Below are 17,291 nucleotides of genomic sequence, written 5' to 3'. Positions count from 1 at the left end.
TGAGGGTTTACAAATCCATAGGTTACTAATGCAACCATCATCTGCCAAGTCCATTTTGGTTTGTTTCTGTGAGAGACAATATGTAAGCCTCAAGTGATAAAAACTGAAAAATCTTGCCTGTCTTGTGACTAAAAGGAAAGAATTAATTCACTCACTTGGTACTGGCTCCGTGATATGTGCTATCCAGAGTCTGTTCCAAGGACAAGCATCTCTCCAAACAATGATCTTTTTAAGTCAGATCACATGACTGCCTCAGCGTATCCTTTTATCCAAGCTCATACCTGGCTGCCTCTCCTCTGATCTCCTCTCAGTGACCGTGCACCAGCCATGTCGGTTCTTCCCCATCTCTGGGAACATGGACTAGTCATTTCTGCTATTTGGAAGATTCCCATCCTACCATTTACAGTGTTTCCTAAATACTACACCCTAGAGAGCATTTCTCTGAATCCCCCTTCCTCCAGCCATGAGTCAACATTCTTTCACATACCAAATTCCATTTAACACTGCCTAAAATTCCATGTTCCCATACTGACAGTCTATGTCCCTCTAGAGCAGGGACTCATTCTATCATCACCGAATTCAGCACAGCAGAAGGTCAGTATCCAGTATATAGTAAAATGTCAATAAATACTTGCTAATTTTGATTGACTATAATTAGCTATAAGGTAACATATACCATGAAATCCCAAAGCAAGAATTCAACCCTATTTGGGAAGTTACTGCTAACTTCTCAGACAATGCGCTGGCTACAATACAGAAGAGAGAACAGACGAGGGAAAGAGACCTTCTGAAGGAGTGGACATATAGCATTCCAATCAGCCAAGAAGAGCAAGGCCTGAGTAAAGCTACAACAGCAGGCAGGCAACACCAGACCTTCTGTGTATTTCAGAAATAGAAACTGTACCATCATCCCACTCAAAATTGGATTTGTGGAACAGGGACAAGAAACAAGGTTAGGATGGCTCTAGGGTATCTGATTTGGCCCAATTAAAGCACTTCTCTTAACACAGGTGAGAAATAGGAAAGCATTTTTAGAATAAGAGAATTTGTAATTTTAAACCATTAAGTTTAGTGTACTTGCCTACATGGTTAAGATATTGTAAGCAATACAAAATTGCTCTGAAGCTGTCAGACTAAAACATAAACCTGATCGTCACTTAATAAATATTTATTAGGCATATACAGCATGCCAGAGCTGTTCCAGTCATCAATACAATAATGAGCAAAACAAAATACGCATGCTCACAACATTTTCACTGCAGGAAGACAAACGATAAATATATACTATAACATCACCAATGGCAAGGGCTATGAAAAAGATGTATTATAGTCCAGTGGTAGAACACTGCCCTACCTTAAGTGACATCTTAGGTTCAATCTCAGCAAGACAAAAAGAAATGAAAGGAAAAAAAATAGAGGGAAAAAGATAGAAGAAATCTGAAGACAGAAAGAAAGGAAAGGAGGGAAGGGGAGGAGAAGAGGGCCAACAATATAAAAAGAGATCACCAGCTGAGCACAGTGGTCCATGCTGCTAATACCAGCACTTAGGAGGTAGTGTCAGGACTGGGAATTGGAGGCCAGTCTGGACTACGTGAGATCTGTCTCCAAAAATTTAAAAAAAAAAAAAAATATATATATATATATATATATATAGAGAGAGAGAGAGAGAGAGAGAGAGAGAGAGAACACTGTTTAAGCAAAAGTATTTTGTTGTATATACTTAGGATAAGGTGTGATACTGTCCAGTTCTGATTACATTGGACAACAAGCTCTAAGAAGTCACTGACAGCAGCTGTGGTGAATGTACCAGCTACACCCCAGAACAAATAGTACCATTGTGTCATTCTTAACAGCAACTATCATTCAAAATTCATCTCTAAAAGCAACTGCCCTTTGGGGGCTAATAATGTATACTACATTAACACTTGTTCAATGTACTACAGACTCACAAACAGCAAGGAGCTTTCAAAGTTAGTGTTTCCAACCATCAGGGAAGTGTAAGCATAAATATTTGGGACTCTTCAGTTCACATGATGTTGTATGCCTTTAATTCTAGAACACAGGAGGCAGAGGCAGGCAGATCTCTAAGTTCAAGACCAGCCTGGTCTACAGAGAGTTCCAGAAAAGTCATGGCTATACAGAGAAACTTTGTTTTGGGGAAAAACAGAAGAGAGAGTGAAAGAGACAGAGAGAGATAGACAAACAAATACAGGCAGACATACTCAAAATAAATACCATCAACAAGTGTATTTACAACAGTTCATGTGTTCTCGACATCTGTCTTAGTTTCTGTTTTAATGCTGAGAAGAGACACCATGACCAAGATAACTCTTTAATTTAATTGAGAACTTGCTTACAGTTTCAGAGGTTTAGTCCATTATCACCTCCACAGGCAGGCTGGAGGTTTGGGGGTGACAGCAGACAGACTGTACCCAACATGGGCTTTTGAAACCTCAGCGCCTATTCCCAATGACACACTTTCTCCAACAAAGCCACACCTCCTAATCCTTCTAATCCTTTCAAACAGCATCACTTCCTGGTGACTAAGTGCTCAATGTATGAGCCTAATAAGGGCCAATCTTATACAAACCACCACAGCACCAGGCCCCTTTATTCTTTGTAATTATTGTCTTACTTTGCATATAATAACATTGAAAGCCCAGTTCTATAAGCTCACCAAAGTGAAAGTTGGAAAAACTTAATAAGTAGTGTAGAGTGACCAAAGAAATGAGGCAACATGCAGGAAATCAAAGGAGCAGCAGGTGCTTCATAGCGCTGGAAATGAACTGTCTTTACTATGAAGTGAGATTCCTAATGATGGAACAGTTAAGGAGAAAATGAGGATGAAAGCTAAACTATACTTTACTCCTAAGTGCTCCAAATCTATGCTCTGTCAGTGTTAGCATCTATCTTCTACTGCACCTGTATTAATTTTGGAAAGACAGTAAAGAGTTAAACTCATTTGGTCTGTCATAAGAAACAATAAAAGTGCTTGAATATCATTTCTCTCTCAATGCCCATATGACCTTTTAGCCAGTTATGCCCTGTGACACAGCAAAAGTCGAGAAGGAATCAGCTCTGCCCGTGGACATGACTGTTTACAAGTCTGGATTGTTCTCCTCTCCAGCCATAGTGCGGCCTGTTTAGCACTCTCTAAGCTTTCTTCCCCCCAGTGATCTCCCAGCTCCATCATGTCGACAAGTCCTTTCCTTCAACTGAGAGTCTATAGGATTTGACAGCTTTCACTGCTTGTGGGAAGGGGGAACCTCTGGGAAATCTACCAACTTTTTTAAACAACCTCCGTTTTTCTAGTGTTGTTCATATACTCAGTGACCTTATCTCATCAGAGCTCTTTATAGTTACATGGCTTTTTTGTGAATGTTTCTCTCATACACTGACTGTCAATTATTCACACAAAGTCTGCAGTGTGTGTGTGTGTGTGTGTGTGTGTGTGTGTAGCCACAACTGAAATGCCCACCTAGGTAGATACCTAGAAAGATTAGTAAGACCTTCATATTTATTCATGAATTCATGGGTTAAAGTTTTAAAGATTTGCTTTTTTTATATGTATGAATGTTTTGCTTACATGTATGTACATGCACCGTGTATATGCCGGGTGCCTGAACAGGCAAGAAAAGAATGTCACATCCCCTGGAACTCCAGCTATAGACAGCAGTGAGCTGTTGGGGAGAGGGGGACTGAGCCTGGGGTCCTTCACAAGATCAGCCAGCGCTCCTTACCACTGAACCCCCTCTCCGTCCTCCTTGTTCTGCAATTCCTTTTCTGTCTCACTTTTCTGATATAAGTTTCCTCTCGTCAGTTCATAACGGTTCTAGCATCTAACCTACATATTACAACTAGATGGCATTATATAAGAAATGTATACGTTAGGAAACTGTGAAGATAGTATGTATGAGCATGTGTCTATTGTCATTAACATATGCATGCTTTAGAAACACAGATTGGGCATGTACCTCAGTGGTTGATTGCCAACTATGAACAAGGCCCTGGATTCAAGTTCCAATACTATAAAAACTAAATAAACATTAAGTTCATACATAAAACATACCTTCCCCCAACCCAGGCATATGCCAATACCCCAAATACACATTTCATGGCAATATATGTATTGTTTACAATAGAAAGCTGGGTTTGGAAGTCTAAGTTTGTGGTTAGCTCCTATCTCAAAATAATAAAAGGCAATTATACCTTTTCTGTGTGGCATTTTCTAATACGAAAACAGAATTATTAAAAAATGAAAGTAGGAAAAGAAACAATAACAGAATCAACTGTTTTAAACCCAGGCTCTTAACATCTTTTTGTTTTCTTCTAAAAATCCAAAAGCTTTTCCTTTTTTCAAGTAATTTTTCTCCTTTTGTCAGGGAAAGAACAAGGCTGGAACCTAATTAACAGCTAACTCTAAATTCTCCTATTAAATAAAGGAAAAGGACAAAGGGGGAGGAAGTATATACAGTAACCTCCATTTCAAAGCTAACATAAGCTTAAATTTAATTCGTCAGCAGTAACTAAAACTGTACACAGGAATTCCATATAATAATTGAAACTTAGGCATGCACCTGACTTCCTTTGTACCAGCCTGTGTCATTTTAAAACACCACCAGTCTAGTAATAAAAACCACAGGCCATTCTAACAGAGTATCAAACAATTCTAATATTCAGACAGTAATTACTGATTAAGTCAGTAACACAGGAGACAAATGTGATTAAACAAAATCATACCACCTCTTACAATCCACATGTAGAATACTAAGGACCACACTATTCCATTGTCCCTTGGCCACACACAGAAACACAGTACAATGTTGGAGCTCACATCACCAAAATGTTTCCTCAACTTAAGTTTCTCTCCATTCACTTCTTTTTCCTCCCCCCTCCCCACTAGCAGGAGGCAGGTGGGGATTATACAATGTTAAAGAGTACATTAGAGGATTATGAGTGGGAAAAAAAAAAAAACAGGGCAATTAAAAGTTTTAATACACCAGGGATGAACCAAGTGCGGAAATAATTAGCACTACTATTTCAAGATGTGACTTTCTAGATCTATGTAACTGCTGAAAAAATACATACATGCCCACATTTAAAGCAGTTAAATATCCTTTTCTCTGGCAAACTGCTCCTTTTAAGTAACTAAGTGACTTGGCAACCTCCTCTGTTTACAGCTCCTGTGCCTCTTCACTCTTTATTCATTATGAGAAACACATGAAATTGCACTGAATTCCAAGCAACATTACTAACATCTCTGCAAGTGACAATCCAAGTCTGGTTCTGCTACCCTGCTACAGCAGCCATTTCACCATTCCACAGAGCTAAACAGGTTCTGGACTTAATGAAACACTGAGTTTTCAAGACAGATGTTTCTTACGTGTCTAGTATTCATTTACTTATGTTGAGCCGGGCTTGGTGGCGCACGCCTTTAATTCCAGCACTCGGGAGGCGGAGGCAGGCGGATTTCTGAGTTCGAGGCCAGCCTGAACTATAGAGTGAGTTCCAGGACAGCCAGGGCTATACAGAGAAACCCTGTCTCGAAAAAAGAAAAAGGAAAAAAACAACATTTACTTATGTTGTATGTTGGGGATATGTGTACATGCACATGCTATATCATGTGTGCTACAGCAAGCACACGTGTCCCCGGAGACAAAGGACAGACTGCTGGGGTCAGTCCTCTCCAGGCTTTCTGTGCCGCTGGGCTTGTCTTGTCGGCAAGTCAGGTCCCGTCCGTCACTGAGCCCTCTCACCAGCCTTCAGGATGTTCACTTCAAATTACTTAAGATCTCATCAGTAGGTCATATGCTTAAGTTCTGAGATCAGAAAATAGTCACTTCGCTGTAGAAAATAAAAGTACAGCCACCCCACTTTAGTCTCGTGTTTCCAGGGTGCATCTATTCAGAATTAAGTTTTCTAAACTGAGAGAAAGAAGCCCTTGAACTTGCACAGTACCCTCTGTCAAGAATGTATTAATGAAGAGGAAGGTCACATGCCCTACACAGTAATAGGAGAAGAATCATTTATGACTAAGCTTAAAATGCAAGCAATTACAGATTCATCAACACAAGTGTGCAATTATTTCACAGTATGATTCAAATCTCAAAATCCAGTCCAGCATCACTGCCTATCAAAGGTCAAACAAACCCAAACCTAAAATATAATTAGTCTTCAACATTTCAGAGGGAAAACACTTGCCACCAACTTTCTCCCAATACTATCTTAAACACTAAATGACTTGTTAGTAAGATGTTTGGTCTCAAATTTAGGTTTTGATTTTTAAAACTGTCTCAGGTCTGCTATGGTGGCATGTGCTAACATCAAGAAAAAGCACTATACATCCAAATTCTTTAGTATACAGGAGTAAAAACTGCAACTTATTTATGCTAAGTCTTTAAAATCCAAGTTTATTTGGGTTTGAAAGTCTTTTTAACATATTTGCTATTATATTTACCTGGCTTTGTTTAAGGCATTAACATATTCTCAATGTTATTTTATATAAAACTCATTACTAGGTACACAGCAATAGCGCATGAGTCTACACTGGAACTGGTGGATGAAGAATGCACTCATGTTTGGATTCTTTGTCATCTACATTACTTGAACATATGAATTATTTTTAGCTGGTATGCATAATTATTTCCCATTTATTTTGGCATCTGCATAATTCTATACGCCATTCACTGTACAGGGAGCAATTTTGTTTAACGTGGTCACACTGACAAAAAGTACAATGGTATCAAAACAATGGATGATCCAAAAAGTTTAGCAGTTTCCTCTCATCACTCATACATCGATTATTTACTAAATATTTTAACCTGTTCCCTTCCCTCCACTACTGATAGCATTTACTTAGAAAATAAAAATACAAAAAAAAAAAAATCAACAAACAAAAAACCTACTGAAGGGAAAAAGAACAACATGACGATCTGACCAAGCGACACAGACTCCACACTATCACAACACACAGAGTCAGTAACAGGACTCCACACTATCACACTCCCTGGCAGCTTTCTAAGCGCAGGGCAGAGCAGACTAACTAGAGGGTGACAGAGGAACCGGCAGGCAAAGCACTTTTGCTAGCCCACTGTGCTTTTCAGAGCCCTATTTTCTGGAGCAGGAGACCAAGGTAGCAAGTCTCAGCAGACAGATCGCTTGACTGTAACTTACATTTAAAGTGCTATGAAACACTGTCACGCCAACACATACTGTTTATACATACACAGTATTTAAGAAATACTTCTCAATACTCCTCACCATCAACTTAACAAGGTTCCGAATGCTTTCTCTTTATTTAACCTTTCAACAGCCAGAGGTGATTATCTGAGAATCACAGAGACGGAAGGTCAAAGTGCTGTGTGCAGTAAGCGTTATGCACCCTAGAGGTAAGGCAGCCGAAGCCCACAGGGTAAACACCAGCCAGAGTCACTCTCACGCTAAGAGCAGAACTAAGTTCCACAGGCCCCACCTTCCACTACAGCTTCCAGCCCCGCCAACTGAACAATCTCAGATTAGAACCTTCACCACTTTCATCTGTTGAAGGATCCTATCCACAATGTGCAGTCTCTCTGATCTTGGAATGCTCAGATCTTTAGCTGTCCACGGAGGAGCTGAGGACATAATTCAGCAGTGAACATGTTTAGCACATGTAAGGTCCTACAGTCACTCCCAACACACACAAATCTCTCGCACGCTCGTAACAACCTATACAAAAAATACTCAAATCATAAATTCAGAATAACAACTATTAAACATTCACTCTATTTTGTAGTACTTTTTCCATATGGTTGGTGTTATCAATCACACGAAATTCAAAACCACACACTGAAGTCCTAAGTGTCTTCTCTATTTTACAGCTCTATCACTTTGGTTCCAGTCTCTTTAATAATATACTACTCTGTTGTTCATTTCTTTCTCCATCCTTTCATTCACTGCTTCAGGGGTTGGGAACAAACTCAGTAACAGACTTCTTGGTAAGCATGAGCAAAGACCTTCAGCTCTACCCCTTAGCCTTAAAGAATTACCGTTTTTTAAAAAATAAAGACTACTGAGAATACATTCCTAGGTAAAGGAAACAACTACAGTAAGTAAGCATAAAATGGCAGTCACGCTTCAAAAACCATATTTCTCTGATTCAAACAATTACTCTCAAGAGGAACGGGGGGAGAGTCAGTGCTTTAGACCAGAAAACTGACCCTAATCTCCTGCAAATGGTGCTCTGTGTATGAAGGAGTGCGCTACAAACAAGAGCTATGCCAACAGGCAAATACATTTTGATTGCTACAGCTGTAGTAGCACAAAAGAAAATGCATAAATAGCTTATAAAAGGCCTTGGATGCCAAGCTAAGGAATTGGACTTTATACTGTAAGCAAAAGCAAGCCTTGTTTCGCTGCCGTTTAGTTTCAAGTGAATACATGGCAAGATCAAATCTGGATTTACAAGAAAATGCTCCTAGTAGCAGTAGAGCAGGAATGAAAAAAAGGTAAAAACGGAGATCAAGTCTTTTTTATTACTCCACAGGGATAATGAGAACTTGAAGGAACACCAACAATGATGGGAACAGACTACCAACTAGATATTTCAGAGGCCACATGCAGTAGTTCATCAAGAGAACTAAGCAAATGAAGAGCAGGTCTGGAGTTTGAACAACAGAAGATACTGATAGTACCTAGAAAGCAGAAAGTAGATAAGCCTTCGGGTGCCAAGTCTGACACACTCAAAGATGATTATTAGATACATGGCATTCACTGGCCCTATGACACTGAACGACATCTCTCTAGGTCTCAATGCTTTAGAATTTCAAAGCTTTTCTTCTTTGATTGGAGTAAGTATAGCGAACAGTTAATGAAAACTGAGATAATTGAGTGCTTGGCACAGCACGGTATAGTAATCATAGCAAAAGCAGGATGTAAAACTTCAAATGGCAGTGAGTTTCAGGAGAGGCTGTTCACATCAATTAAGACAGCGTTTTCACTACATGGAGAGAGCCCATGGAGAGAAGGCAGCTGTGGAGGAAACTCTGCCTGAAGTCTTCAGAGAATTATTGTTCCTAGTCTTTATCTCTTTCTACTCTGCCCTGACCTATGTCCACTCTAGTAACCCATCCAGAAGGATACAGCAAATATCTGCTAATCAAGTGGAAACGGGGCCAACAGGGAGAAAGAAACTAAAGTAAAGGAAGAGTTGTACAAAGACTTGAAGGAAATCTATCAGGAGTAGAGTCGCTCCTGGAGAGGAACTGCTTTACAGCCTGACTAGCAAGAGAAGTCAGGTCTGACTTCATTAGGAATCCAGAATTCAGATCTCTCAGCCTTTGCCTTCTTAATAAAGAAAAGAAAGAAGCTAGGTGTGCTAGCACATGCTTAAGCAAGAGGATTACTCCGACCTGGGCCACATAGTCAGAACCAAACCAGCTAGGAACACACAAGACTGCCTTCAAAATGGGAGACAGACAGACTTTTAAGTTACCAAAACTTAAAAGTCGCTTTTCAATAGGAGAAAGCAAATCAGCTGATTTCCTCACTCTAAAATATCTTTGATTCCAATTCTGTAGCTAAACCCCTGGTCTAATCCTTCATCATTTCTCCGATGCCAGTAGATGCCTTCTACACAGCTCCTCCATCCACCGACTTTCCCTTTCCACAGTGTGCTGGATTCGGCAGGCAGCCCACACCTCCTTCCACGTAGCCACAGCTTTTATGGACAGCTAGCCCTTTCAAGGCTTCTCTGATCACCAATGCGCCACTACTGATCACACTCTCCTCTGGCTGCTGCGACACCACTTCTGTCCCTCAAACAATCTGATTGCTTATTATTTCACACCAAATCTCTTCTTTACTCAGCACCAATAAACTCTTTAGGAGGAGCGACATCTTTCCTGTCCCTGCTTCTCCAGCATTTAATTCAGTTTCTGATACATAAGAGGTTTCTGTCAGGGTTTGTTTGGTTTAACTGAAGCGAGCAATTAAAAAAATGAGTAACCACCCAACTAAGGGAAATTAGGAAAAAAAATGTTCAAATTCACACTGTTTCAGATAACCATCCTGCCTTTCTAAATACTGAACAGCAAGCTGAACCATCAACAATCTAATCCAACAGACTGCATTCCAATAAATGTCTAATGCAGAAGTGTCCGTTTTCTAGGAAGACACTTCAAAAACTATACTAACAGGGACTTACCCTGAGAGATTACTGTGTCTTTCAAGTCTGAGTAAACAGGACCAGAAGGGGATGCACTATTTAAGAAAAAAAAAAAAGGAAAAAGAAAAAGGTCCATGCTTGCTATGGAAGTAGCTAAAGAAGTATTTGGGTATTTGGACTTTCTTTTAAAAAAAACACATTTTGGTATGAAATACAGGGAGTATTTAATGGTGTCAGAAGCAAACTGGGGACTTTCACAAATTAAGTAGAGTAGGCTTCTGAACAAAACTGAAAGCAAGAATTACTAACAAATTAACTCTAAGATTTACTAAATAGACTCCTAGATCAAAATTAATCCGTCAACAATTTCTAATACAGGCATTCTGTATGAGCCACAGTAACAACACCAGTACCAAAACCAAAGGCCCCAAGCCCTCGCCCAGGAGAATCAGAACACAAGTCAATCACCAAACTAAAAGCTTTCTGGTGTTAAAGAAAACAATTCTAGGGCTCACAAACTGTAATCTCACATCTTACCCTAAGTACATACAACAAACTATACTTTGGGTTAAACTTAGCTGGTAATCTTTGAGACAGGTCTTCCAGAGCCCAGGCTGGCCTCCAATTCCCAGTTCTGTGTCAACCTCCTAAGTGCTGATACTAGCAAAAACATGTTATCACTAAATACTCCATTTCAGATATACCTGATAAATAAAGTAGATCATCTCCAAAACAAACTCTAATTCGTTGAATACATATGTGTAACAGTCAATGATTTGGGGCTTGGGGAAACCAGTCAGAGAACTGCTTGCCAAAAGCGAGAGGCCCTGAGTTCAAAACCCAGAGCCCAAGTAAAAGAGCTAGGTGTGGGGCATATATTTTGTTCCCAGCACCGAGGAGCCAAAGGCAACAAGCAGATCCTATTCACGGGTCAGCCGTCTAGCCTAACTGACAAGGTCCAGGCCACTGAGGAGTTACTGATACCTAGGTGGCCCTCTGGCTTCTATACACACATGCACACATGTGCCTCTGCACCTGTACACGGACGTGCACACACAACCACCTGACATCCTTCATAAATTAGGATTTAAAGATTCCAAATTCCCAATGTAGGCAAGCAGCTAACACTAAATATTGCTTACAAGTGATAAGACATAATTCATACTGAGTAATTAAGAACTACCTTCCTTTACCTTTCACTAACACTTTAAAGTTGTTTGGTTGGTTTGTTTGTTTGTTTTTTTTTCCAAGTTGGAGAAACCAGAAGGTAAGCAAGGTCAAATAACTTGTCCCAAGTCCCCCAATACTGCTGTCCCTGAGAGTACAATGCAGAACTATCTGACTTGACAGTCAGTGCTGTGATATGCATGGATGTCCCTTTTACAAATCACTATGACCACGGTTGTCCACCTACACAGCAGACTTCACAAAACAATCTGCACACTGCCTTAGCATGATGTGAAACAAAAATCTGGTGGCTCAAACTTTACATTTTTCCGTACTGGAATCTAATCTACAAGCAGCTGCAACCCATCTGCGCCGTGGGTCTCAAATCATTACTAAAGTTCAATTCCTCGTGGACTTTCTTCATGTGTGATCCACATGCCTTCAAACAATGAAATGTTTGTTCAAGTAACACTTTCTCTAATCAACTGTCTCCCTATATATGAATCTAACTCCTAACTTTTTCCTTCTAAGCTTCCTTATGATTGAGGCCTACAGTTCTCCTGTAACCTCTCTCTGTTGTGCATTGCTTTTGCAATCAGGTCAACTGGCTGTGAATACTTATTTGCAACACTAGTACGTTTTATCCCGGCAAGCAAACATAACATTGTCTAAGCATTTTACGTAACCCTAGAAACAGCTGCTCATCACATAGCCGTTTAAGTCAAGTCTTAGAGAACTGATGATTTTCAATCGTACCCACTGATTTGTCTTCCCGAGTTCCTATTGAAGTGAGGCAAGTTTCATATAAGCTTGTATATAAGCTTTTCTACCATCCCAAATTCTGACAGCCTCCACAAAAATATATAAAGAAGATTAACAAAATCCCACATCTGAACAGGTTTATACTGTAGGTACTAGGCTCTAGTTAACCAAGAGGTATCTTCACACAGTTTCTCCGTTACCAATTAAATCAGTGGCGAACTACATGGTTAGAAAAGCACGATGCAAAATCTCAGGTCTGAATTATGATACTCAGAACCGCTGTCTGGAAAACCTACTTTGTATACATTTTTCAGGTATATATTAAGTTTACAAATTTGAAAAAAAAAAACAACTAAAGCTTGACCTTTTTTCTATAGTGTTTCTGAAAGCTGGTTAATGGTAAGAGTGTTCCAGATCACTGATGTAGTCGCCATCTCTAGGACTGACACACCACTGCACTGGATCTTTAAAGAGGTTCCCCTTTGAAAGGGCTCCTTTACTCAAAACAGCTTCCTAAACTATCAGAACCAAATGCTAAACAACAAACACGTGTTCATGAAACTAAATCAAAACTAGTCTTTCAGTCTACACAGAAGGATTCTTACAATACAAAAACCGAAACAGAACTGAATTACGCAGTCAATACAGAGATGGGTCCCCCAAATCCCACATCCACCAAATAACTTTATACGACGGTCACTACATACAGGGTGGGTGGGGGAACCAAATTCATGTCGTATATACAATGTTTACGACTGTTCTTGTCTTGTTTTAACGTCCTAAGGTGTTTCACGGATCTCAAAAAGTGATTCCGTAACAGCAGAACTAGTTAAGTTACACTCCACTCCAGCGCTGTGGAGTCGGACCGTCCGGAATCTGTAGACCCAACTCCTGTTTAAGGAGGCAGAGAACGGACTGATGCTTCGGCGAGATACTGGGAGATGAAACACCAGCCCGGGGGCCGGTGACCGAAGCAAGAAAATACCGATCGTTCGCCGGGTGCGGTTCTTAAAAACAAAACACACGCGGGGCTCGCCCTGCTGGGAAAGGTGTAAACAAACCCAGCTCTCCTCCACTGCAGCCACAAGGTACACAATGAAGCGGCGGCCGAGTGAGGGGGCGGGCGGTCTCCAGCCAACTACAGCCCCAGCGGGCCCGGGAGACGGGAAGCGAGCAGCAGGGAGCTGCGGCGTGAACCAGACACTTAGCAGTCATCACGGGCTCTCCGGGTTCTCAAAAAGCTGCGGGGACCCCCCCCACCCCACCCAAGAGGATCCCACGGGCAGGGAAGAGCAGTCCCGCAGTGAGCAAGAAGCCGGCAGGGTCCAGCATCTGCTCTTGGGGGGAACGGGGAGGGCAGGATGTGGTCGCTCTTCCCACAAACATCCTCCAGCAACCTAAATAACAACCTCTACCTTGCTCCCCCACCCACCCCGTCCAAGGCCGCCCCCGGGATCCGGAGGTGGGGGGACCCGGGAGCGGACGGAGGGGGGACACACACGCGACCGAGCCGGCCGGGGAGCTCCGCAGCCGCCCGAGGCCCCGGAGCGGGCTCAGCCCCCCGGGCAACCCGGGCCACCCGGGCGCGGGGCAGGGGGATGGGCGCGGGCTCGGCCCCTCGCTGCCCCGCGCGGCTCGCCTGCCAGCCCGCCCGCCCGGCTGCCCGCGCCTCCCCGGCGGCCGCGGCGGCCCGCGTTACCTCGGGTCAGATCGAGCGGGACGTTCTCCTCGCCGCTGTCATTCCGCCCTGTGCGAGACAAGACACACAACCCCAGTTAGAATCCATCGCAGGCCGGCGGCGCCCGACGCCCCGCTCGTCTTCCCCGTCCAACCTCACCCCACCCCATCCCCAGGCCCGGAGCAAAGCCGAGCGCCGCGACCCGTGACCCGCACCGGGTGAGGCGAGCGAGGGCGGCGAGCGGGCTTACCTCGTATTCGGAGGTTCTTCAGAGAGCGGCCGCGGCCGATCGCCGCCATATTGACGGGTTTCAGTCACAACACCGGAAACCTCGCCCGATCGCGCGAGAACCCCCTTCCCCTCCCCGCGCGCCGTTCCCGCCCCCTCCGCCCCCCTCCCGCGGCAGCGCCCCCGCCCCTCGGCACGGAGGCTCGCCCGCGGGCGCCGAGCAACGCGCCGCCGCCTGTGCCGACCCGCATTGGGCGGTGGGATGCGACCCCCGGCGGGGGGACACGGGCAGGGCGTCGGGGCGCAGGCGTGGTGGGAGGCGCAGTTCCCACGGGGGGGGGGGGCGCCCATTGATGTGGCCCGGGACTCTGGGCGCGCGCGCGGCGGAGGTCGGGATGCGGGCGGGCCACCTGCTGGCCCGCCCCGCCGCACTCCCCGCGTGGCTTTAAAGCCCGTTTCCTTACTCATCGGCTAAAATTGTTACCATTATTTTTATTATTATTATTAAAAGAGAGGGTGGGGTCCGGGAAAAAGGCGCGCGGCGCACAGTTAGGAATGTCGCTTTGATCCTTTTCCCAGAACCGCGGCGCCCCGAGTGAACACGTAACAAAGTTTGTTTTCCACCCACGCTCTGACCATTGAGCTAAGCGGCTTCGCGCTTGATCACAGGCAAAGCCGCTCGCCGCCGCCGCCGAGAGCTGGGCGGCAGGGCGGAGGTTTGCTTTCGGTCCGCCGGGCATCCGACGTGCAAGGAGTGCAGAAAGCGGGCGTGCAGGGCGCTCGCCCGAGCGCGGGACTCTTTCCCCGGCGCGCGCCAGCGCCTGGAGGCCCGGGACAGGGTTTCCTCTCCCGGAGCCCGGGGAGGAGGCTGGGCGCCTCGTCCTGGCTTTCTGTTACTCCTACATCACTGGCTGATGCCGATGTCGAGGATCGATGTTTTTAATGCGGACTAGTCACAAGGATTAGTTTACGGGTTTCTAGAAGCGGGTTAGTACGCACTCATTTGGCCCTTAACCCAGCAACTCTCTTAAGCTAGATTACTTTAATGAGAGGATATTTTGTCTCCTCCTATTCCTCACCTCTCTCTTCCAGACTTAAAAGTCCAAAGTGGAGATCTTGCCTTAACCACTTAGTTTTTAGTACAGACGTCAAAAACGAGTATCTGTTAGTGTAAACCTTCAGCTCCTTTTGTTCTAATAATGTTCTAAATAATAATAATGTTCTCACTAAAAAAAAAAAAAAAAAAGCAAACCAAAACCTCTCTAAAATCAAAAAGAAAAATAAAAAAATATTAGAAAGACTCTCCGTGTTAATAATAGTGAGCAATTGTAGACTTGAAAGCCCAAAGGTAGAAATTATGCAAATGTAATTTAAAATGACTTTGTTGATCCAGTATATTAACAGAGTGGTATTAAGTAAGCAATTACAGATTTCCTTTACTCATAAATGCTTGAAATACATATAAAATTCAAATGGTTCATTATAAAATACTTTTACAAGCATTATATAAGGAAAAAAATCCAAGATGTGTATCTGAATGTAAACTACTATTCCCCTTTCAATTGTGGGATCATGCCTGCATATTTTCTTCTTGCTTGGTCACCTACAACCAATAGTTGTGGTTGGACTTTTAACCAATAGTCGATCTATGACAGTTGTAGAAGCAACAAAAGTTTTTAAAAGAAAAATAAAGAAACACCAGGAAAATAAACTTGAATTGCTGCTCTCTTGGGGTACTACCCCATATCTCAGGATGAAGTCTGCATTCTGGCATCTGCTGCCCTGTTGCACTTAGCTTTAAGGATCTAACACAATTACAGTGCTTTAAAGAAATATTCCCTGACACTATCAGCACAAGCCTTGATAAACAACAAAATTGCTTCCTTTTTATATAGCTTCCAAGTCTCTATGGAAGTTATTTATTCTATTTCCTGCCTTAGATGAAGACCACAAAGCTGGAGGTCTGGCCAGAACATGAAAAAGTTTATCTTTCATCCCTCCACACATCACAATCACTAAAAACAAAATAAATTAGTAGAAATCTGTCCATAAAATGCTAGCAGATTGTCAAATGGTCCTTCTGGTGCTAATGTCCATCCTCGCCTGTTTTAAGTCATTTCCTAGCCTGATGTAAGTTCCTTTAAGTTCCAGGCTTTCTTTAAAGTGAGTACAATTGACTGACTTTAAGTTAGTAGAGGAACTTGCGAGTCTTTCATCTTCATAACTGTGTGTCCTTATTTGAAGACCACTATTTATTTATTCCATCTCTTCCAGGAGGGGGAAAACACACATCATTTTCAATCTAGCCATCATTGTTTGTTTTCTTCCGTTTCTATTTCAGGGAATTGGGTTCTCCACATTTGCTCTTAAAGTGGGTGGCTTTCTGACCAAAAGAACAAAAGACACTCATCTAGGGATGAGGACTTTAGACATAATAAACATTGTACAGTATGCAAAGTTATGCTTGAGTTTTAAATGATGTCAATCATAATTGGCCCCAGAACACAAGATACTTATTAAGAAAAACATAAATAAAAAGCCTGGTTATTTTCTGTGATGTGATGTGTGTTACAAATCTCCCTTGAGACCCGTCCTCCCCTCATTTGTTTTCGCCTGCCCAGAAGACTTGCTTCTCTAATTTGATTGTGGCTCTAACCTAGCCACTGTGGATATGACTTCCTCTTCTTAGTTCTCATTTCCCAGTCAGCTTTCAGTTACTGTGTCAATGAATCTTTTTTTTCTAATACTAGTCATTGATAAAAAAAAAGTTACGTGAGAGGGAGTCCAAGAGCACACCTCTGACTGACAGCTCAGTTGGCTTTGCAGATGCCATGACTTCAGTGCTGGTCGCCAGCTGCTTCAATCCCCCGTCCTGCTACACACAGTTGATAATCCTGAAACTGTATTTTATCAGTTCGAGGCACAGCTGTAATGTTGAACAGAAACAAAAGCCTCCTTGCCAAAGTCTTGGTTCCCTTTAGTCTATCTGCCTTGCTACATAGGCCAAATGGAGATAAAACAAACTGAAAACCACAAGGTTCGGGGAGACCTTCTCTTGGTAACTTGTCTTTGTCATCAAGCCACACATTTACTACCTAGATAAAGGCCATTAAAATGACAGACGATGGAGTCAGTGAGACCGATGATACCACCCTTCTCCCACTGGAATGTGAAGTTCCATCTTTGATCACATCAAAACAAAGTTAGATTTAAGGAGGATTTAAGCACTTTGAGGATTTCTTTACATTTTGTTCTGTCCAAAAATAATTATTTGAGTTTTATTTTAAATAATTTTGTAAGGTATAAAGGCCC

At 42.7% G+C, this 17,291-nt stretch overlaps 1 protein-coding gene across 3 annotated transcripts in view; it reads right to left on the bottom strand.

Moving 5' to 3' along the window:
- The window catches only part of Rictor (RPTOR independent companion of MTOR, complex 2), a 92,053-nt gene extending 77,949 nt beyond the window's left edge, over positions 1 to 14,104 (bottom strand). For 2 of the 3 annotated variants that reach the window (XM_006520003.1, XM_006520004.4), the window contains exons 1-2: positions 14,002 to 14,104; positions 13,773 to 13,820 (exon numbers count right to left, since the gene is read on the bottom strand). In XM_006520003.1, the coding sequence (XP_006520066.1) occupies positions 13,773 to 13,820; positions 14,002 to 14,050 (97 nt within the window). In that variant the 5' untranslated portion in view covers positions 14,051 to 14,104. The remainder of the gene's footprint in view (positions 1 to 13,772; positions 13,821 to 14,001) is intronic. The other variant, NM_030168.3, reaches the window with a different exon arrangement.
- Between the last annotated feature and the right edge of the window lie 3,187 nt (positions 14,105 to 17,291).

This window comes from Mus musculus, chromosome 15 (assembly GCF_000001635.26).
Source record: "Mus musculus strain C57BL/6J chromosome 15, GRCm38.p6 C57BL/6J".
Classification (NCBI taxonomy): Eukaryota; Metazoa; Chordata; class Mammalia; order Rodentia; family Muridae; genus Mus; species Mus musculus.
Note: the sequence above shows the minus strand (reverse complement) of the source record. Positions and strands in the feature narration are given on the sequence as shown.